At 47.0% G+C, this 20,368-nt stretch overlaps 2 protein-coding genes across 2 annotated transcripts; one reads left to right on the top strand and one right to left on the bottom strand.

The window, feature by feature from the left end:
• Nucleotides 1-11,188: 11,188 nt before the first annotated feature.
• CCR75_002260 (uncharacterized protein) lies at nucleotides 11,189-20,000 on the top strand (the record flags this gene model as incomplete). The annotated part of the gene is made up of 9 exons (XM_067960358.1): nucleotides 11,189-11,428; nucleotides 11,493-11,599; nucleotides 11,660-11,727; nucleotides 11,798-11,961; nucleotides 12,024-12,290; nucleotides 12,352-12,513; nucleotides 12,573-12,806; nucleotides 12,866-14,848; nucleotides 18,960-20,000. The coding sequence occupies 5 exons, from the start codon at nucleotides 11,189-11,191 to the stop codon at nucleotides 12,159-12,161; spliced, it is 717 nt and encodes a 238-aa protein (XP_067819102.1). The 3' UTR covers nucleotides 12,162-12,290; nucleotides 12,352-12,513; nucleotides 12,573-12,806; nucleotides 12,866-14,848; nucleotides 18,960-20,000.
• CCR75_002259 (uncharacterized protein) lies at nucleotides 13,152-20,023 on the bottom strand (the record flags this gene model as incomplete). The annotated part of the gene is made up of 3 exons (XM_067960357.1): nucleotides 13,152-15,890; nucleotides 17,335-19,911; nucleotides 19,934-20,023. 3 exons carry the CDS (start codon nucleotides 20,021-20,023, stop codon nucleotides 13,152-13,154), a joined length of 5,406 nt encoding a protein of 1,801 aa, XP_067818995.1.
• Nucleotides 20,024-20,368: the final 345 nt, after the last annotated feature.

Raw genomic sequence — 20,368 nt, 5'->3', positions numbered from 1 at the left:
TTTTTATGCCGGTAACCTTCTTTTTATGCACAATTCCTACGATTTAAAGCTGGGTACGATCCAAAAGTACTGCATCATTACGAGATATCTGGCCGCCACCACAATTGTTACCCATAATAAATGGGATTTTAGTAATCGACAATTTTAGAAAAGGATAAAAGGTTGTTTTACCCATAAGGTAAAAGTACCACAACAACGGTTCTCCAACCGATGTGTGCCCCATTACACTTAATGAATAGCTTTTTCAAATTCAAGTGTAGTTTGTTCTGCTCGTTTCCTCCGTCGTTGTGCCAAGTGACCACGTCACACTTAATAGCGCTTCGAAGTCCGTCCACGACCTCCACTAGTCGTAGAGACTTACATCTCGTTACGCGGTCAATTCACCGTGGTATCTTATTTTGAACAGTACATGAGACCTAATGAGGATGACTGCCTACGATGAATAGTATCGTCGGCGCCGACAGATTTCGTGACTTGTTACCACAGAGCGTCAGAGAACAATAGGCTGGTATTAAAGCATTCGTCGGATACGAGAATGTCCTTTTTCGGTACATCTAGAGCAACGTACCGGATTTTGTTGCTACACGGATGCCTATAATGAGTTTCAAAAAGCAATATAGCAAATGGCAAACTTCAGTGATGAGGTCAGTGAGAGACTGCAGTCGCGAACAAGTAACAATCTTTCTAAATGCAGTTACTCATCAACAACTGAAATGTGCCGTTTCTTATTTTAAACAAGTCACTACCTTTCTCGTTGAGATTGGCCGTTTCTTATTTAATTAATCACTACCATTCCAAATGTCGCTTTTCAGAAAACATCTGAGATCTTCAACATTTTATTTCGCGAGGCGGAAATTGCCGTGTCGACTCTCTCATAAATGATAAGGCCTTATAATAGCTTATGCGACACCGTTTGATGGGTTCGGTGATATGTTAAGCAATAAAGCGCGACATCACCATAGAAACGGAAGAATAAGGGCATCATCGCGGGAAGCAAAATCTTACCAACTCTTACTAATTTCTATAATAATGGTGACACTATGTCGTCGAACGCAGTCTAACAGTCTCGTATACGTTATTTGTTGTCTCACGTACGAGCCTCATACTGTGTACGACACACAGATTCCAATTGGCCTTTGACCTTTAGTCTCGCAAAATGATATAGAGGTTTTCGCTCTAAATGAACGTCCACCACGTCGGCGTTGACTCGTAAAGCTCATATAATCCTTATGCATCGGGTAGTGTGAATCCATCGGATAAACTCACAATCATCTCCTAATTTCGTTTCATCGCGAAACAATATAATTGGTATAGTCCTCATTGAGGACACTGAGACACCTCGTGGTTGATCATGCAGACGCGTCAAGTGTTGGCCTTGTCACGTTATGTGGTGTAAGAAACCTTTAGTTAGGGGCTTTGTGTGTCGCCAGCTCATCCGGCGTCTTAGCCTTGGAACCAGTGCCAACGTTTGGTATGCAACCTCACGGTAACGTCAGTCCACACTAGGAGCTTTGACGACGCAGCCTCGGTGAGCTCTATTCGTCGCAATGGCCATGTACAGAAAACGAGTTTGCTTCACATTGTGAATTTCTGCTCTTGCTGCTCACCAAGCGGGTTAGGGACTAGGCCTGGTGTCATGCGTAGCACCTAGCGTGTTGGCGGCGCCGCGTTTAGGAAATGGATTCGGCGCTCAACAAGATTCGTCTTCACGCTTAAGCGTGGTGTGCTCGGGTTTCCCCATCCTTTATCTCAAAGAAGTGTTCCTATCAATGTTCACGTATACTCACCATCTTTAAGGAAGGAGCTCGCATTCGTTTAAGGGCATGCTATAAGACAGGGCATTGACACAGTTTAAGCCACCAATAATATAGCTCACCGAGCCATTGGTCGTTTCCTGGCCGTGGTTACAGCTGAAACAGTGTCATGTGCGTCATAGAAAATCAGCGATATTTCAGTTTCACAGATTAAGGAACTACGATGCGCGGAGGATTTGACGCACCTATGCAATAGGCTACTATCGATAGAGTATCGATAAACCCCGCACCCTAAGTCGTGCCGATAAATCAATGCTTGAGTCTTTAAACTCTTCGTTCCTGAAGGCTCGTAGCAACAATATACACCGGTCATCCTTAGTATCCGCCGCACAAATCAAGTCAGAGACTGGCGAAAAATCAGTCGTAACATGAGCGACTCATAATCTGGCCTGCGTGATAATGCATCAGCCATGGTGTGGTGACTGAGTGGTGAGGCGACTTAGTCGCGGTGTGTAAAAATGCATGATAGTATAGGACATGAAAGGCTTGGGACCAAGCAGATGCACTCTAGAGCGTACTTTATAGGAAGGAGCTCCTTATCATGAACTGAATTAGTAATTTCTGCAGCTTTGAGCTGCCTGGGCTCGAACGCAATGACGTTTTCCGTCCATCTCCCATTCTTAACAGAGCACTGTCTATGAAAAAAGTCAAATGATACACAGACGACACTGAAAGGCCGATTTGGATCAGGCAAAGTTAAAATTGGGGATTTTCCTTTACCGCTTCAAAGCGTCATTCTCGGTGCTGGTCCAGCACCAATCCGTATTCTTTTAAGGAGATTGGATATAGACCGAGCCATATCAGCGTGATTTTTGCTGTGATGGTGCAATCGAATGGCTAGGTTCGTCCACTACCTCAAATATTCTTGGTTTTAAGGAGCCGGCCAATCAATTATGACCTCTACCTTAGCGGGTCTGCTCAAATGCCTCGCTTCCTAAGGAGTTTTCTAATAAGGGCATTTCTTCCGCACCAAAAATGCTCTTAGATGCACTAACATATAACTATTCTGCTTATGCACTCCAGAACTGCTCGTAAGTTGTCTATGTGAATATCCACATCTGGCAGACCCTGTCTCAAACAGTTATGGACAAATTTGCTACCGAAATATGTCGTTGCATAACCTCTATGACGGCTGAAGAATGGCGTCACCATACAACTAATAGCAACTGGGGCATTTATTTGCCCCTGAGGCATAACAGCCATTAAAGCTTATCCATTGGTAGATATAGGCCATTATATCTACTTGCTCCGCGGTCCAGTAAGCGCTGGACACGCGCAAAGAGAGATACAAATAAGAATTTATTACATGTTTTGTGTTAGTATATAATAAGTTAGTATTCGATAGATAGAAGCAGAAGAACAAGATTATATTAATACTTAATTAACCCTCTTTATAGCAAGTGTATTACAAAGAGTCTTCCTCTGCACGTACTAGTGTACGTGAGTGACAGTGCGAAGTGGACTTGTACTGAAGCAGTACAAGTCGGCATAGCCCGGTTACACCTGGTAGCACTTTGTAGTCATTCCAAGGACCACATTTCTATCATCTGAAATGGACATGTTAGATGATAATGGAATACGCATCACGTTTTGCGTGATAGCTACTCCTTTCTAAGTGACATAGAAAGGAGTGCGGTCGAACGAATGGGTTCGACCGTAGGGAACGATTTGGACAGAGTTGCTCTCCATTCAGCCATCGCCAAGTTCATACAGCATGAACTTGACGAGGCGAAGGAAAAGGTAGCCTTGCTAAATCATCAAGGCTCTCAACAGGCAGAACTGTTGAGGTTACAACAGGTACAGACCGCTGTACCTGGAATGACGCACGCGCGTCGTCCCGAAACCTTAAGATTGATATTTCTAAGTATAGGGGAGTCAAAGAAGTCTTCCTCTTAAGATGGTTCGTCGAGTTGGACGATGCCATAAGGACTTGTCACATCGTCGACGAGCAAATGCAAGTCACATTTGTTCAGTCAAATTTGGCAGGTCGTGCCAAAATGTATGCGCTAGGCCCTAAGTTGCGCGACCCATATGTCTTTGTGTCGCTAGAGGCTTTTAAAGTCCAGCTCAAATAGACGTTTGAACCGCCTAGGGCTGAGCCCAGAGTTCTATCAGAGCTTCTGAAACTCAAGCAAGGCAAGCGTGATGTTCACGCTGATGCAAGTTCACTCCTCTCCAAGGGTCTCATCTTGCCCCGAACACGTGCGCTGTCTGCATCGGTAGCGGATGCTTTATGGCGAGCCACCTTTGCGCTGTAATCTTTTACTCTATACAACTAATTTTATCCCGTGCAGTATCGTGCCGTTCTTGTTCATGCGTTTCGACAACTTAATTACGGTGTAATTATTGCGCAGACGCGTGGCACAAGCTTTGCGTCAGCTTGTGCTGCTACCAAAGGAGAGTACGAGGTGGACACCATTGATTCAAAAAGCACGTGATCACGGCTGTCTGAACAGTACAAGGTGGACACCATTGACTCAAATGGACACGTGCTCACGGCTGTCTAGAGAGTACGAGGTGGACACCATTGATTCAAATAGAAACGAGCTCACGGTTGTTCGTGATGCAACTTGCTAAGATTCGCAGCACATACGACTCTTAGCGAGTTGCATCACGAACAATTCGGGTCATGAACACACGTTGACGGTGTTCGTGCAAGGTCTTACGGATCGTCCCGTAAAGACCCTCCTTTTCCGCTTAGAATTGGATACGCTTGAAGAAGCAATATCCGTTGCGGAATAGGAGGCCTTCAGCTTGAGACAGGCTCAAGCTAGTTCGTCATCATATCGTCCTCCAAGACGACACGAGCTTGAAGATCCAGAACCTCTAGACCTCTCTTATGCCGAAAGCGAGAAACCTTGCTTTTTGGACATTAAGCCATTGCATTTCTGCAATCGCTACGCTCATAAGTGTTGTGCCCCACGCCCAGTACCTTTCGGTACTGGGCGCACTGAAGGCCAAAAAGGGCAACTGGAACGGGGCAGTGCCGACTTGTACTGCTTCAGTACAAGTCCACTTCGCGCTGCCTCAGTGCGATTGGTGCCTCACGTCACTTCACGTACACTAGTACGTGAGGAAGACTCTCTTTAAAACACTTGCTATAAAGAGGGTTTATTAAAAACTGTATTGATATAATCAAGTTCTTCTATTTTATATACTTAATACTAACGTAATTATAAACTAATACAAAAAATGTACTAAGTTTTATCTGACTTTCTCTTTGCGCGCGTCCAGCGCTGACTGGACCGCGGGGAAAGTAGATAAATTGGTATATATCTCCAATGGATAAGCTTTCAGAATATTGCGATCGAAAGCTATATTCTCTAAACATTATCTACCTTTTAGATAATATATATATTAACAACCTTTAAGTGTTAATTTTATGTAACGATACACATCGTTACAGCAACGATCGCGGGGCCGACGTTGTTGCGAAATTGCAACAACGAGGCGGACCGCCAAAGAAATGTTCACGGTTAGTAGGTGTGCAACGCCCTACTGATCCAGCAACCTCAAGAAAATTTGCAAACCTCTTGAATGAATTGGCTCCAGACTCACAATCATTATGTGTCTCTGCACCTGGTGATGAGGGGTAGCTAATCGCCAGGTTAGAGGGCCCTAGTGGACTGTGGGGCGTCAAATAACTTAATTCGTCGCCAGTCGCTAGAGGATTGTAGGCTCAAATATGCTGAGCGCGACATCCCTCCAACGAGGATGACGGTGCTTCTAGCGACAGGTGCATCGATAACAGTAATAAAACGCGTAGTGAAATTTCACTACACGCTAAAAGATATATAGTACGATGATGATTTCAATGTACTGGATTTGGATGACAAATTTGATGTCAGCCTAGGTTAACCTGGGCCCAAATAATATGAGCCAAGAATAAGCTGCCAGCATCGATCCGAAAAGATGCCTGCCACTTGTACATCAGATGGCCATCTGATGAACGTCCTTGAGCGTCCACAAGAGTGTGGATGTACTACGAGTGGGTGCGATAGCCTCACTTGTGGCGCAGTCGTTAGTACGACTGCACAAGATAACAGTGTGATTACTAATCACTCTGTGGAGTCAGCTGCCAGCGGCCGTGCTAATGCACAGGCAGCGCCGAAGGTCCACCATTCGAATAAGTCGAGTGGATTGAGACATGAATGTACGCCTAGCGGGCGACATTCAAGGAAAGTACCGGGTGACCAAAAGGGACAACACGATGGTCCTAGGCCGAGTAAAGAGTCGACCGTAGCGGACCCGACTGTGATAGCGCGATCACAGTCGGAAGACGTTGAGGGAATAAGTCCCCACGTACTTGAAAGAAAATCTCCTCAAATAGTTAATGCTGAAGTGACTAGACTTCAGCATCCCGAGGGATTGATCCCTCGGTTGCCTGTGGATAAATCCCAGGAGAAAACCGAGACATTGAATGTCTAATTAATGACGGATCAAGAGTAGGCGCTTATACTCTTGATCTGTATGCGCCTCCGAAGTTAGTTTTGGAGATAAGTCAACTACCAACCCTAGAACCCAAGCGGTCCTTGAGAGAGCTGCATAGTGGTAGAATCAAGCAGATCTGCGCACTTGTCACAGAGGACGAATACGTGACCGATATTCGGTCAGCGGTAATTTTTGCAGAGAACGAACGGGTTCTCAGCAGCTCATCGATAAACGAAAGTGTCCTCGATGTAAAGACTCGGATTGAGAGATATTTTACTCAATCCTGGGAGTCACTTAAGACAAATTCTTTATACGAGGATTTGATTGAATTCAGGGATGTATTCCCTGATACAGTTCTATGCGAGTTGCCAAAGGATAAAGGCACTCGAGATGAGATCGAGTTCAAACCGGGCTCGAATTACTGTGTCATGGAGCAGTGACCACTGCCTCGTGATTAAGTTCTTGCGATCGATAAATTCTTTATGGATCGATTAAAAGCGGACCATGTAAGGGAGTCAACCTCCCCATATAGCTCTTTGACCTTCTGTCTGCCAAAGGCCACAGGAGGGTGGCGGATAGTGCACGCATTCAATAACTCAATGCTGCAACGGTACCGGCTCAAACGCCGATACCTAGAAAAGACCTAATCAGAGATGGCATGTCTAAGAGTACCATCTTTTCGTCTATGGATCTAATGGATGGATTTTATTAGATCCTTATGCGTGAACGGGACATCCCGTTCACAGCAGTGAGCACTCCCATCGGGATGCTCTGGGAATGGCTAGTAAGCCACAGGGGCTTAGTAACGCCCCTGCAACATTCAACAGATGCGTAACGAATCTGTTGAGACCGGTGCGAGGATTTGCACCGAGTTATCTTGACGATGTATTCGTCCATAGCTGGGCCATGGACGGAAAGACGGACGTGAAAGCTGATAAAACTCACGTTTGTCAGGTTCTTACACTTATGCGAAAGCATAAGTTGTACGAAAATCTCAAGAAGTGTATATTCGCTGGAAGCGAAACACCACTTCTCGGGTGCATCGTCGGTAAACACGGCGTGCGCCCTGATCCCGAAAAGGTCAAGGCAATTATCGACTGGCCAGTTCCAGTCGATTTCAAGGGACTTAATAAGTTCCTTGGATTTTCGGCATACTTGCACAAGTACTCACGCACTTATGATGAGATGACAGTTCATCTCTCTCGTCGCTTATAAAAGACGAGAAATGGCTACGGAACGCTGATTGTCAGCGTTCGGGTATCAAGCAAAGCTTGATGCAATCGCTTATCTTGGCGACTGCAGATCAAGACGGACCATTCCATGTGGTCTGTGACGCCAGCGGTTTCGCAATCGGCTGTGCGTTAATGCAATACGATACGGCGCAGAGTGCATCGTCTGTAACCAATCGTGTTAGCTGCAACCAGCTGAACGCGATTACCCAGTGCAGGACAAGGAACTCCTTGCCATTAAATATACACTGACTAAGTTTAGGGTCTAACTCCTCGGTGATAGACCATTCATCGTTTATACGGACCATGCGTCATTACGCACGGCCGTAAATAGCCCACCTCTCGCAAAGAATGGCGAGGTGGCTATCCTTCTTCGCGGAGTATAATTCCTCCGTGGAATATAAACCAGGACGACCTAATGTCGTCGCTGATGCGTTATCACGCCGACCCAATTTCGAGCTGGCTGCGCACTCCAACAGAGAGACTAATCCCTTTGTTGCAACAATCATTACAAGTGTTCCGTCATCAACTTTGTTTGATGACATAATGAAAGCCTTCACAGAAGATAAAGACCTTCTGCGTTTAATGGATCATCGGATGAATCCATCCAATAAATTGGTCAATAGATCGATACACAACACGCGACGGCTTACTGTACTACACAGCCGTTGCCGGCGACAGCTAGTCGCGACTTTTACTGCCCCCCCCCCAGAATCAGTTCGTGCTCATGTACGTTTGTTCTTGCGAGGTATGTCAACGGGTGAAGCCTAGCCCGACATCCCGTGCACCTCTCCAAACTCTACCAGTGCCGGCAGATCCCAGCGCGAAGAACTTTCGCGCTGAGGAAGATTTTTATCTCGATGCTTTTATTAAGTATCGATGGTGTAGTGGCAAAAACAAGCGAGATAAAATCTCGTTGATGCAAACCTGGAGCGCACTTATTCGCAATGCCATCGACATTGATGCGTAGCCTGGCTTCAAATACTTAACGCGATTCGCGTTATGCTTGAACACCGAACTTCAACAGATGCAAGATTAAAACTGCATCGGATGTCTCGTGATGCAAGACTTCCATGCCTTACGTGGGGTATTCCTGTCCGTGTTGTGTCGACAATACGAAATGAGTGAAAGGGGATGTCGATTCCCTTTCTTCGCCCTGGCAAAGAGCTCGCATCTCTATCGAGACGCGTGATGCAATTGATGTTTTGCAATCGACTTACGAGCGCCAGGGGCGCGTTTTTTCCGATTGGCCTTTTATCCATCGGATGGGTCTCGTTATACTGATGGACGAGGCCCTCAACGTCAACAATCAGCTGGAAACGAGGCCCCCAGCTGTCATGCGAAGGTGGGTAACCGCGCCAGCGAACAAGATAACTCGTTCGCTGCCCCTTCACATCACGGCTATTTCGAATACGTTTCTCAAGGAAATGTTGACCACGTGGGAATCCACTAGTGGTTGTGGCGGAGGAGGGAGAAATAGATCCGACCTGTGTGTCGGATCTAGAGTCGAAGATCGACAAACTCGACCACTTCCACCATGCATTGGAGGCGGGTCTTGATCACGAGCGTGGTAAGCCTCACTCGTTGGAGCAGACGATGCAGGCTCACTATATCGAACGGTTGGAAGACCGTTCATAGAGTGCGTACTCAATATTGGAGTACGAATGGAAGTATCACGCTCTTCGTGATGAGCTATCGTCAACTCATCGCGGTATCGAGGATCTTCAGACTCGACATGAGAATCTCCATATTCAGCATGAGAATCTGGTTCGTGACCACAAGAATCTTTAAGGGATTCTTACGAAGGGTGGTCAGATCCGTCCTCGGAAGAAACGGCGTACTGGTGGTACGGGCGGAGCCGACCAACGTATAACGTAGGATGCGTTCGCATCCTACGAGGCAATTCTATTGTGTACGCATTGCCTCTGCGATGCAGAATTAGAAATGGCCCAATGAACTTGGGTAGTACCCACATTAGTGACTTCGCGCTTAGGTAAGTTTACCGTAGAGAGTAGTACTAGGTCATAAATTTTAAATGAAAGAACATTTGCTCTTCCATGTTTGTCTGCGTTCTATTTCTGTCGGTCCACTGCGTTAGCAATGGAATCCTGTACGAACGGACTATTGCTTCTCGAGCCACCAGTAATTCTTCTGCTGACTCATTTGTTTTGTCGTTTCCAGTGCGCTTTGAGCGCACTGCCATGAGATTCTTCTCATCTTCGATGTCGATTGCTTCGACATCGACGTCATTCGCGTCGTTGGTAACTCTGACGCGCGATTAGCATAAGCCAGAAATGGTTTTGCTCGTGCGAGTCCCCCCACCCTTAAACTAAAAGATCCCTCTCATTAGGTGAGTATGCGTGGATGGTGTAAGCCATTCACGAAGAACGGTGTATGCGTTGCAGACGCATGCACCGAATTGTTGATGGCAAAATCGAGCATCGGTAAAAACTCGCTCCAATTCGGATACGATTGGACGTAACCTCATAATATCTCTTCGTGGACGCGATTTACGCGTTCCGTCTGACCATCTGTCTCTGGATGCTCAGAAGTTGACATAGTCAGTCGTGTTCCGAGAGATCGGAATACGGATTGCCAAAACTCCGCCGTGAACCGTAAATCTCTATCGGAGGCCAGTTCACGGAGTAAACCGTAGAGTTTTAATACCGTGTCGATAAAGATCCGGGCACAGCCCGAAGCCGTGATCGACTCTGGTACTGCAACAGGATGTACCATCTTGCTGAATCTGTCGACAAACACAAGGATTCCATTGTTTTTGTGATCGTCTTCGGGAAATCCGAAGACGAAGTTCAAAGATACGGACAGCCAACATTCAAGTCCGCGTAGCTTTCCCGCAATACATAAAGTATATTTATGGTGAAGAGTACTCTCTCCAGACAAGTCACTGACTAGCCGTTCGGGCAAAAGCCACGGCTTTTTCTCAGGGGCAAGACTAGGCATTATATTGTCTGCACCCCCCCCCCTGAGTGGTAGCACTGAAGCGGGGTTACCACATGAACTTTTATTACGATGGCTTACGTCATCGTCATCACCACGCACACAGATAAGTTCGGGTGACGGCACGGGAGAAGGTGCTGGCGATGAGGAATTATCCTCATCGTCGGAACCAAACATGCTAAAGCGAACGCTATTAGCACGTCTATCCGATTGAGCTCCCTGATTCGAAGGCTCATAGTCGCCGCCTGACGACGATCAGGCGACTATTCTGCTCTCCCCGAGTCGGCCATTTCGTCCGACTCGCATTCATAGTCGACCTCCAAAGATTGGTAGCTCTCACGTGGTGACTCACCATGTGCACCCGCAACATCTAGTGCTGCGGAAGAAGATGAGACTACGGCAGACGAAACGTCTGCCGCAAGAGACAATAATGCGTCGCCCGCGGCTGCATGTACCGCAGCCGAAGGTTCCGCGCTATTCGATGACTGCATGGACTTGTTAGCCGCCATGTGATAAAATTGAAAATGATGGTTCTGACCAATCAACATCGGTTTCAATTATGTGGTCTTATAGTGACCACTCTATTCAATGAGAATCAGAGTGATCGTCGTTTCAGGGAGGGTGATGTAACGGGGTGTATCGTTACATGAAATTAACACTTAAAGGACGTGTCTTAAAAAAACTGGGCAAAATACGATTTCTAAATTAAAGTCAGGAAAGACCCACTAAATTAATAAGCATTTTGAAAAATCTTTAATGTCGTCCGACAAAGAGCAAGAAGAGCAGCAGCAGCGATCGAGAAAGCGCAGCGCCGACCTCTCCGAATGTATTGAGTGCGGCGGTCGCGGCATAGGTTTGGTGATTCATCCGCAGAAGCTCTGCGTGAATTGCGCGCGTGTGACCAAGGCCTTCTTTGACCCGGACGCCAACAGGTTTTGCAGGGACGAGGGTTTTGTTGATATCTCACCTAAAGCTGATGGTGGCGTACTGAAGAAGGTAGCAACACTATGATTTTTGAATGATAATAAAGCCAAAAATTGAGATTCTTTGGCTAGTGTAGATCATCAAAGAGGGGAAAATGAGTGGAAAGCTAAAACTTGAGGAAGGCTGTCCGACATTTGTTCACTACGTAGGAAGACTGATGGATGGATCAATTTTTGACACGACGTACGTTATCACATGCGTTCCTCGTAGATGATAAGTTTAATGACAAACGTATTGCTATAGTCGTGACATCATTGACGGGAAGCACGTGGGAGGAACGGATGACCCATTCGAGTTTCAATTAGGACGAGGTATATACGAAATTTTAATTTATTTTTTCATTTTTTGTAAATTATATGCTAACATGAACAAAAATTGCAGAAAAAGTAATTAAAGGATGGGATATTGGCATCGCGACAATGAACGTGGGCGAGATCGCTCGGTTTATCATTGCCCCAGAATATGGATACGGTCATAATGGATTCGCGCCAAAGGTCGAGCCGGACGAGACGCTTGATTTCGAGATTGAACTGCTACGTTTTAAGGTACTCGGTGTTTCGTTGCATAAATGTTTTTGCTACTTAATGAAACTGGATTGAATGTAAAGGATGCCCTACCACGGTTCCCAACACAAGCTGAACTTGCAGAATCCCGCAAGAAACAAATTGAAGAAGACAAGAAAATGATGGAGGAGAATCCACCGCCTACGGTTGGTACGTATCCGAGCCATCACTTACAAAAGTAGGATCGACAAAACATGCTCACGCTGTCGTTCTTAGATGAGCGCATTGTGAGTGCATTGGAGCAAAAAGATAAAGGCAACGCATTAATTGGAGCGAAAAACTATGACCAAGCTCAAAAATGTTACGACTCGGTGTGTCCTCTGACTTTGAATAATTATGAATCATCCGTTCCACTCACATGGCACTCTGCAGGGCTTTGTGCACATATTTTACGCAAAAGACGAATGGGAAAGTTTTGTGTCTCAAGAAGACAAAAACAAGGTGAACAAAGTCAAGCTGGTGCTGTATCTGAATCGAGCGCTTTGCAAAATAAAACTGCACAAGATTGAAGATGCACTCTGGGATTGTGATCAGGTACTTCATTTCTGGTCGGAAGATCTTCTCAGGATATTGAAAAATGTATGTACTTGTAGGCTATAACTATTGACCCAAACAATAGCAAGGGCCATTTCCGTCGAGGCCTTGTGTTCACAGAAAAGCTCAAGGCTGAGCTTGAGAAAGAGATTCAGGGCGAATTTTGGATTGTTGACAAGGGGTACGAGTTTGCAAATGAGGCCAAAAAGAGTCTGCATAAGGCGATGGACCTTAGCGGCGATTCTAATGACCGGACGATGGGGCATGCGCTGGCTGACCTTAAGCGAAGTCAGGTATGTGCACGGCCTAGTTGTTCACAATGCTTGTAAGGTACTGAGCATTTCATACGCAGGCTCTGCTGGGCCAGTATGCAGCCAAGTATAAAAAAGATGAAAAGAAACTTTACAAAGAAAAGATGTTTGATCGTCTCCAGGCGAAAAACAAAAAGCTGGAAAAGCTGGAAAAATTAAAAGCAGAGGCTGAAGAATTCGACGATATGCCTGCATTAGAGTGATAACCAATGGTAGCTCGTTCAAGTCATGTTAACAGTGTTTTTTTGAACGAGTCTCTATATTGTTTCATGGTGATTATTCAAGTGAATAATTGAATGTTGTTGTTTAATTACACGAGACAGCACATTAAAGATCTTGCTCGTCGTCGGACTCAATATCACCGTACTGCCAGAGGCAACGGCGCTGCTTCTTGGCTACTTCTTGAGCAGTTAGAATTCCTTCGACAAGAGGCTTTTGGAAGGACAAAACCGAGCGAAGCGCCTTGCGGTCGGTGCGCAGAAGACCAGCTTCGACCAAATTGCCGGCAACACTTTTACCATCAGGCAAGTAGAGCGATACCTGCATACGACCATGGTCATCATTGCCGTGTATACGGCATGATAGTATCTTGCCCCACGCAACTTCACCTAAGCGAATGGCAGCATCAGATCCAAACTCTTCGGTCGCAGCAAGCGGCTTGATCCAAGCAAATACTGCTTCTTTCGCCTGGGGAGGATACTGAAGCGCATCAGCATCAAGCGGACGGAGACAATTCGCTGTCACTGTTGCTTGGTTGCCGTAATCAAGAAAGCGAACGCGTGCAGAGCCATCGGAAGCCACATGCTCTACTTTAGCGCGATTCCAGGTAGAGCCGTTGCCGTCATCAAACAAGGCAGCACACACAGCGTTGCGACGCACCTCGAAAGTCTTCCCGCTTAGACCGTGTGTTCGAGTAAAGATTTTCATTTTTTCTTCCACAGCGGCACAGTTGCGGTCTCCAACGTTTTGAAAGTAAAAGTGCGTCCCATTGACAATTTCTGACAGCTTGACGCGCGGAATTATTTCGTCCTTTGTCTTTACTTTAATGGGCTGAGCAGCCTGGGCCTTGGCTTGAGCCTCGTAAGTAGCCCAGTATTTTTTTTTCTGTGACTTGGCACGCTCTTCGGCACGCTGAAGCACATTGCCAAGGGCAGTACGCTCGACGCTGAAAGAATCGACCCAAGCAAGTCCTTCGTCAAGCAAACGCACGCCGTAATTGTGTTGGTCATCACGCACAGGCTTACCCCCGCTACTGGGGACCACAAATAGAGGACCAAAGGCATTTCCACCACGGTCCATGTCTTCGATCTCAACCATAACTTCTCGCTGCATGACGTTACGCTTAGTAAATAGTTTAGCCTCCTCCCCAAGTGGCTCAGCAGGCTGCAAAATCACTCCCTGAGCTCCGTGACGAGCAGGCTGGGGACACTTAATGCCAGCAACTACAAAATTAATAAGGCAATTTTCTTTGGAAACATAAAGCTTGACGCGTGTAGCCGAGTACACATGCTCCACGACAGCGCGAATTGATTGCTCTCGCTTAAGAAACGGTAGGAATTGTTTGGCTTTCGTCGCATCAAAACACAAATCAGTCACTCGGCGCTCCGTAGCTGGTGGTTCCTTGTTCGAATGCAAATTTTTCTTTTGCGTATGCGCTTTCGTTTCCGCTGTTACGAGGTCGTCATAGTATTCACTCTTTTCCTCCTCAGGTCGATGACGGACTACCTCAGCCAATCCAGCAGCTACAATATCCATTGCTAAATTGACACCCTTGGCCTCTGGATTCTTCTTCACTGCGTTGGCTGTTGGCTCAAGAAACACGGAACCAAACGTCATGACGTCTCCTTGGCCCGTCGGACTCGGTTTTTCATACTCGACTTCGATATGCACCGTCTTGGCAATAGCACGATGGCGTAAATACTCTTTCGCTTCATTTGCATACGGTGCATTCGGTTCATTTCGACGTGCATTGCCAAGACGCGGCGCTCGTAATGAGCTCAAGTAAATTCGTTTTTCCTGTGCAGCTAAAAGCGCAGTATCCGGCACGTACACGACAAGACAGTCCCCACTAATCACTTCGACGACCACGCCTTTCACGTGCTTGGGTGACTGCAACACAGGAGCTTCGTACTCTCTCCAGACACGCACCTTTTGCTGCTTCGCCTCCTTTTCAGCGTTGCGCATCGTAGCGCGTACGGACGCACTCGTGAACGCCGAACTCCAATCAGCCATGCGTCCAAGGCCATTTTGAAGCAATTCGACGCTAATATTACGACCAGATGGATGCACGACACTTCCAAACAAGTTGCCAAATTTGTCAACACCCTCGAATTTGAGCTCCACGTCACGATGTAGTAGTCGCACCTCTGTAAAGTGTTTTGCTTCCTGTGCATAGGGTGCGGGTCCACTTGGAGTCGACGTCTTCTCTTGGGCATCTGCAGTATTCAAAGGGGGATTAAGTCTCGGACATTGCACCCCGGACAACCCAAAGTTTATAAGTTGCAGCGTGGGTTTGAGGATAACACGGAGCGAAGCGCCGTCCCGCACGGCCTCGACAATAGCAGGGACTAATTTGCCCTTGTGCTCTTCGAGTAGTGCCGCTGTGTCCGCGCCTTGCCATTGGACTGTGGCGTTCGACTCGCTGTTGGCATCTGCATACAATCCCTTCTTTTCGTTCATAGCTACTTGCTCTTGTTGCAACATTTTTTCATGGTCTACACAGACGCCATCTCGTGATTGCTCAAGTGTCTTGACCCGTGCGAAACCCGTACGCGCTTGGATAACACATAAATTTTCTTTAATGCCACGTGCATTGGGTGGAAGCCACACGGAACCAAAGTCGCGATTAATGGACGGGACGCGGTATTCCACTTTGAAGTGCACTACTTTTCCTATGCATAGCTTTCGAAGGTGCTCACGGCTTGCCCAAGCATACGGCTCGTTGCTTTGCTCGGGAGACCGTGCCAAGCGCGGGGCCTGTAGCGACGACAGCGTTAACACAAGTTCTTGAGGAGGTCCATTGGCGCCCGAGCCCATCAGCACGAGTGTGTCGCCCGATAGGACAGCCTTGACAGTAGCGGTGCCCGATGCCATAGTGCGTGGATGAAGACTTGATGGGGAGCTGCAGATCTTTTTAATAGTTGCCACGTAGTGTTGTTTATCGGCTTGAAGAGGGGTGTCGGTGATGACAGATATTTTTTCTTTTAAAACTTTGACATATGTGACACACTAAATTTGTCTTAAGTACTGTTACGCGGTACAGATCTTACTCATTTATGTGCGATACTAGATGTGTAATATTGGGATAGTTAGAATTAATTAGGATTTACCGTCTAAAGTGTAGGCGGGCACGACGCTCTATTTAAGCACACACCCTAGCTGTAACGGGCTAGTTGCCCTAATGTTATACAGTCCCCGTTAAGTACACTTGGTGTACTTAATGGGATGGTCAATTACTAAATTAAAGTAATTAGACCCAGCACTCGGGTGTGGTGCACATTTGTGACCGATCCTTGTGTATGTGATGCACATGGGTGCATTCACATTAGGAGGGATAACGCCCAGCGTCATCCGTGATGACGGCTAGCGTCATCCGTTACGCGAGGTATCTAGAAAGATACGATCGCAATTCATATTAAGTGTTATCTATAGAGATGACATTTTAATTGGTAAAATAGGTATTTATATTTAATACGATTAAATATAAATCAGTCTGAAAACTACTTCCTACTTGATAAGTGCGCACGAGGAGACGGATTACCGCTCCCGTGACGTCACTTCACCAGAGTTCTTAGTGTGTTGGGTGAGGTCGCTTGCGCGCCCACCACAACTACCTCACTGCACGCAAGAGAAGCAGGTGCAAACCGCTTCCTCGCTGTGCTAGGGTGTGTGCTNTTCCGTCGAGGCCTTGTGTTCACAGAAAAGCTCAAGGCTGAGCTTGAGAAAGAGATTCAGGGCGAATTTTGGATTGTTGACAAGGGGTACGAGTTTGCAAATGAGGCCAAAAAGAGTCTGCATAAGGCGATGGACCTTAGCGGCGATTCTAATGACCGGACGATGGGGCATGCGCTGGCTGACCTTAAGCGAAGTCAGGTATGTGCACGGCCTAGTTGTTCACAATGCTTGTTAGGTGCTGAGCATTTCATGCGCAGGCTCTGCTGGGCCAGTATGCAGCCAAGTATAAAAAAGATGAAAAGAAACTTTACAAAGAAAAGATGTTTGATCGTCTCCAGGCGAAAAACAAAAAGCTGGAAAAGCTAGAAAAATTAAAAGCAGAGGCTGAAGAATTCGACGATATGCCAGCATTAGAGTGATTACCAATGGTAGCTCGTTCAAGTCATGTTAACAGTGTTTTTGTTGAACGAGTCTCTATATTGTTTTACGGTGATTATTCAAGTGAATAATTGAATGTTGTTGTTTAATTACACGAAAGAGCACATTAAAGATCTTGCTCGTCGTCGGACTCAATATCACCGTACTGCCAGAGGCAACGGCGCTGCTTTTTGGCTACTTCTTGAGCAGTTAGAATTCCTTCGACAAGAGGCTTTTGGAAGGACAAAACCGAGCGAAGCGCCTTGCGGTCGGTGCGCAGAAGACCAGCTTCGACCAAATTGCCGGCAACACTTTTACCATCAGGCAAGTAGAGCGATACCTGCATACGACCATGGTCATCATTGCCGTGTATACGGCATGATAGTATCTTGCCCCACGCAACTTCACCTAAGCGAATGGCAGCATCAGATCCAAACTCTTCGGTCGCAGCAAGCGGCTTGATCCAAGCAAATACTGCTTCTTTCGCCTGGGGAGGATACTGAAGCGCATCAGCATCAAGCGGACGGAGACAATTCGCTGTCACTGTTGCTTGGTTGCCGTAATCAAGAAAGCGAACGCGTGCAGAGCCATCGGAAGCCACATGCTCTACTTTAGCGCGATTCCAGGTAGAGCCGTTGCCGTCATCAAACAAGGCAGCACACACAGCGTTGCGACGCACCTCGAAAGTCTTCCCGCTTAGACCGTGTGTTCGAGTTAAGATTTTCATTTTTTCTTCCACAGCGGCACAGTTGCGGTCTCCAACGTTTTGAAAGTAAAAGTGCGTCCCATTGACAATTTCTGACAGCTTGACGCGCGGAATTATTTCGTCCTTTGTCTTTACTTTAATGGGCTGAGCAGCCTGGGCCTTGGCTTGAGCCTCGTAAGTAGCCCAGTATTTTTTTTTCTGTGACTTGGCACGCTCTTCGGCACGCTGAAGCACATTGCCAAGGGCAGTACGCTCGACGCTGAAAGAATCGACCCAAGCAAGTCCTTCGTCAAGCAAACGCACGCCGTAATTGTGTTGATCATCACGCACAGGCTTACCCCCGCTACTGGGGACCACAAATAAAGGACCAAAGGCATTTCCACCACGGTCCATGTCTTCGATCTCAACCATAACTTCTCGCTGCATGACGTTACGCTTAGTAAATAGTTTAGCCTCCTCCCCAAGCGGCTCAGCAGGCTGCAAAATCACTCCCTGAGCTCCGTGACGAGCAGGCTGGGGACACTTAATGCCAGCAACTACAAAATTAATAAGGCAATTTTCTTTGGAAACATAAAGCTTGACGCGTGTAGCCGAGTACACATGCTCCACGACAGCGCGAATTGATTGCTCTCGCTTAAGAAACGGTAGGAATTGTTTGGCTTTCGTCGCATCAAAACACAAATCGGTCACTCGGCGCTCCGTAGCTGGTGGTTCCTTGTTCGAATGCAAATGCTTCTTTTGCGTCTGCGCTTTCGTCTCCGCTGTTACGAGGTCGTCATAGTATTCACTCTTTTCCTCCTCAGGTCGATGACGGACTACCTCAGCCAATCCAGCAGCTACAATATCCATTGCTAAATTGACACCCTTGGCCTCTGGATTCTTCTTCACTGCGTTGGCTGTTGGCTCAAGAAACACGGATCCAAACGTCATGACGTCTCCTTGGCCCGCCGGACTCGGTTTTTCATACTCAACTTCGATATGCACCGTCTTGGCAATAGCACGATGGCGTAAATACTCTTTCGCTTCATTTGCATACGGTGCATTCGGTTCATTTCGACGTGCATTGCCAAGACGCGGCGCTCGTAATGAGCTCAAGTAAATTCGTTTTTCCTGTGCAGCTAAAAGCGCAGTATCCGGCACGTACACGACAAGACAGTCCCCACTAATCACTTCGACGACCACGCCTTTCACGTGCTTGGGTGACTGCAACACAGGAGCTTCGTACTCTCTCCAGACACGCACCTTTTGCTGCTTCGCCTCCTTTTCAGCGTTGCGCATCGTAGCGCGTACGGACGCACTCGTGAACGCCGAACTCCAATCAGCCATGCGTCCAAGGCCATTTTGAAGCAATTCGACGCTAATATTACGACCAGATGGATGCACGACACTTCCAAACAAGTTGCCAAATTTGTCAACACCCTCGAATTTGAGCTCCACGTCACGATGTAGTAGTCGCACCTCTGTAAAGTGTTTTGCTTCCTGTGCATAGGGTGCGGGTCCACTTGGAGTCGACGTCTTCTCTTGGGCATCTGCAGTATTCAAAGGGGGATTAAGTCTCGGACATTGCACCCCGGACAACCCAAAGTTTATAAGTTGCAGCGTGGGTTTGAGGATAACACGGAGCGAAGCGCCGTCCCGCACGGCCTCGACAATAGCAGGGACTAATTTGCCCTTGTGCTCTTCGAGTAGTGCCGCTGTGTCCGCGCCTTGCCATTGGACTGTAGCGTTCGACTCGCTGTTGGCATCTGCATACATTCCCTTCTTTTCGTTCATAGCTACTTGCTCTTGCTGTAACATTTTTTCATGGTCCACACAGACGCCATCTCGTGATTGCTCAAGCGTCTTGACTCGTGCGAAACCCGTACGCGCTTGGATAACACACAAACTTTCTTTAATGCCACGTGCATTGGGTGGAAGCCACACGGAACCAAAGTCGCGATTAATGGACGGGACGCGGTATTCCACTTTGAAGTGCACTACTTTTCCTACGCATAGCTTTCGAAGGTGCTCACGGCTTGCCCAAGCATACGGCTCGTTGCTTTGCTCGGGAGACCGTGCCAAGCGCGGGGCCTGTAGCGACGACAGCGTTAACACAACTTGGGGAGGTATTGGCGCCTGAGCCCATCAGCACGAGTGTGTCGCCCGATAGGACAGCTTTGACAGTAGCGGTGCCCGATGCCATAGTGCGTGGATGAAGACTTGATGGGGAGCTGCAGATCTTTTTAATAGTTGCCACGTAGTGTTGTTCATCGGCTTGAAGAGGGTCGGTGATGACAGATTTTTTTCTTTTAAAACTTTGACATATGTGACACACTAAATTTGTCACCATCCCATTAAGTACCAAATGCACTTAATGGGGACTGTGTAACATTAGCAATACCGTTACAACCGGGGTTTCTAAAAAGTCTTAGAATCTACCATTAGTAGCTAAGTCTTCTTAGCTACTTAAGAAATTCCTCTGCATGTCGTGTACGTGAAGTAGTGGGGGCATTCCACCTTCTCTGGAATAAGTTCAGGTTGACTAGTA

Source organism: Bremia lactucae, linkage group LG6, assembly GCF_004359215.1.
Source record: "Bremia lactucae strain SF5 linkage group LG6, whole genome shotgun sequence".
NCBI lineage: Eukaryota > Oomycota > Peronosporomycetes > Peronosporales > Peronosporaceae > Bremia > Bremia lactucae.
This window is presented reverse-complemented; position numbering and strand designations above follow the sequence as displayed.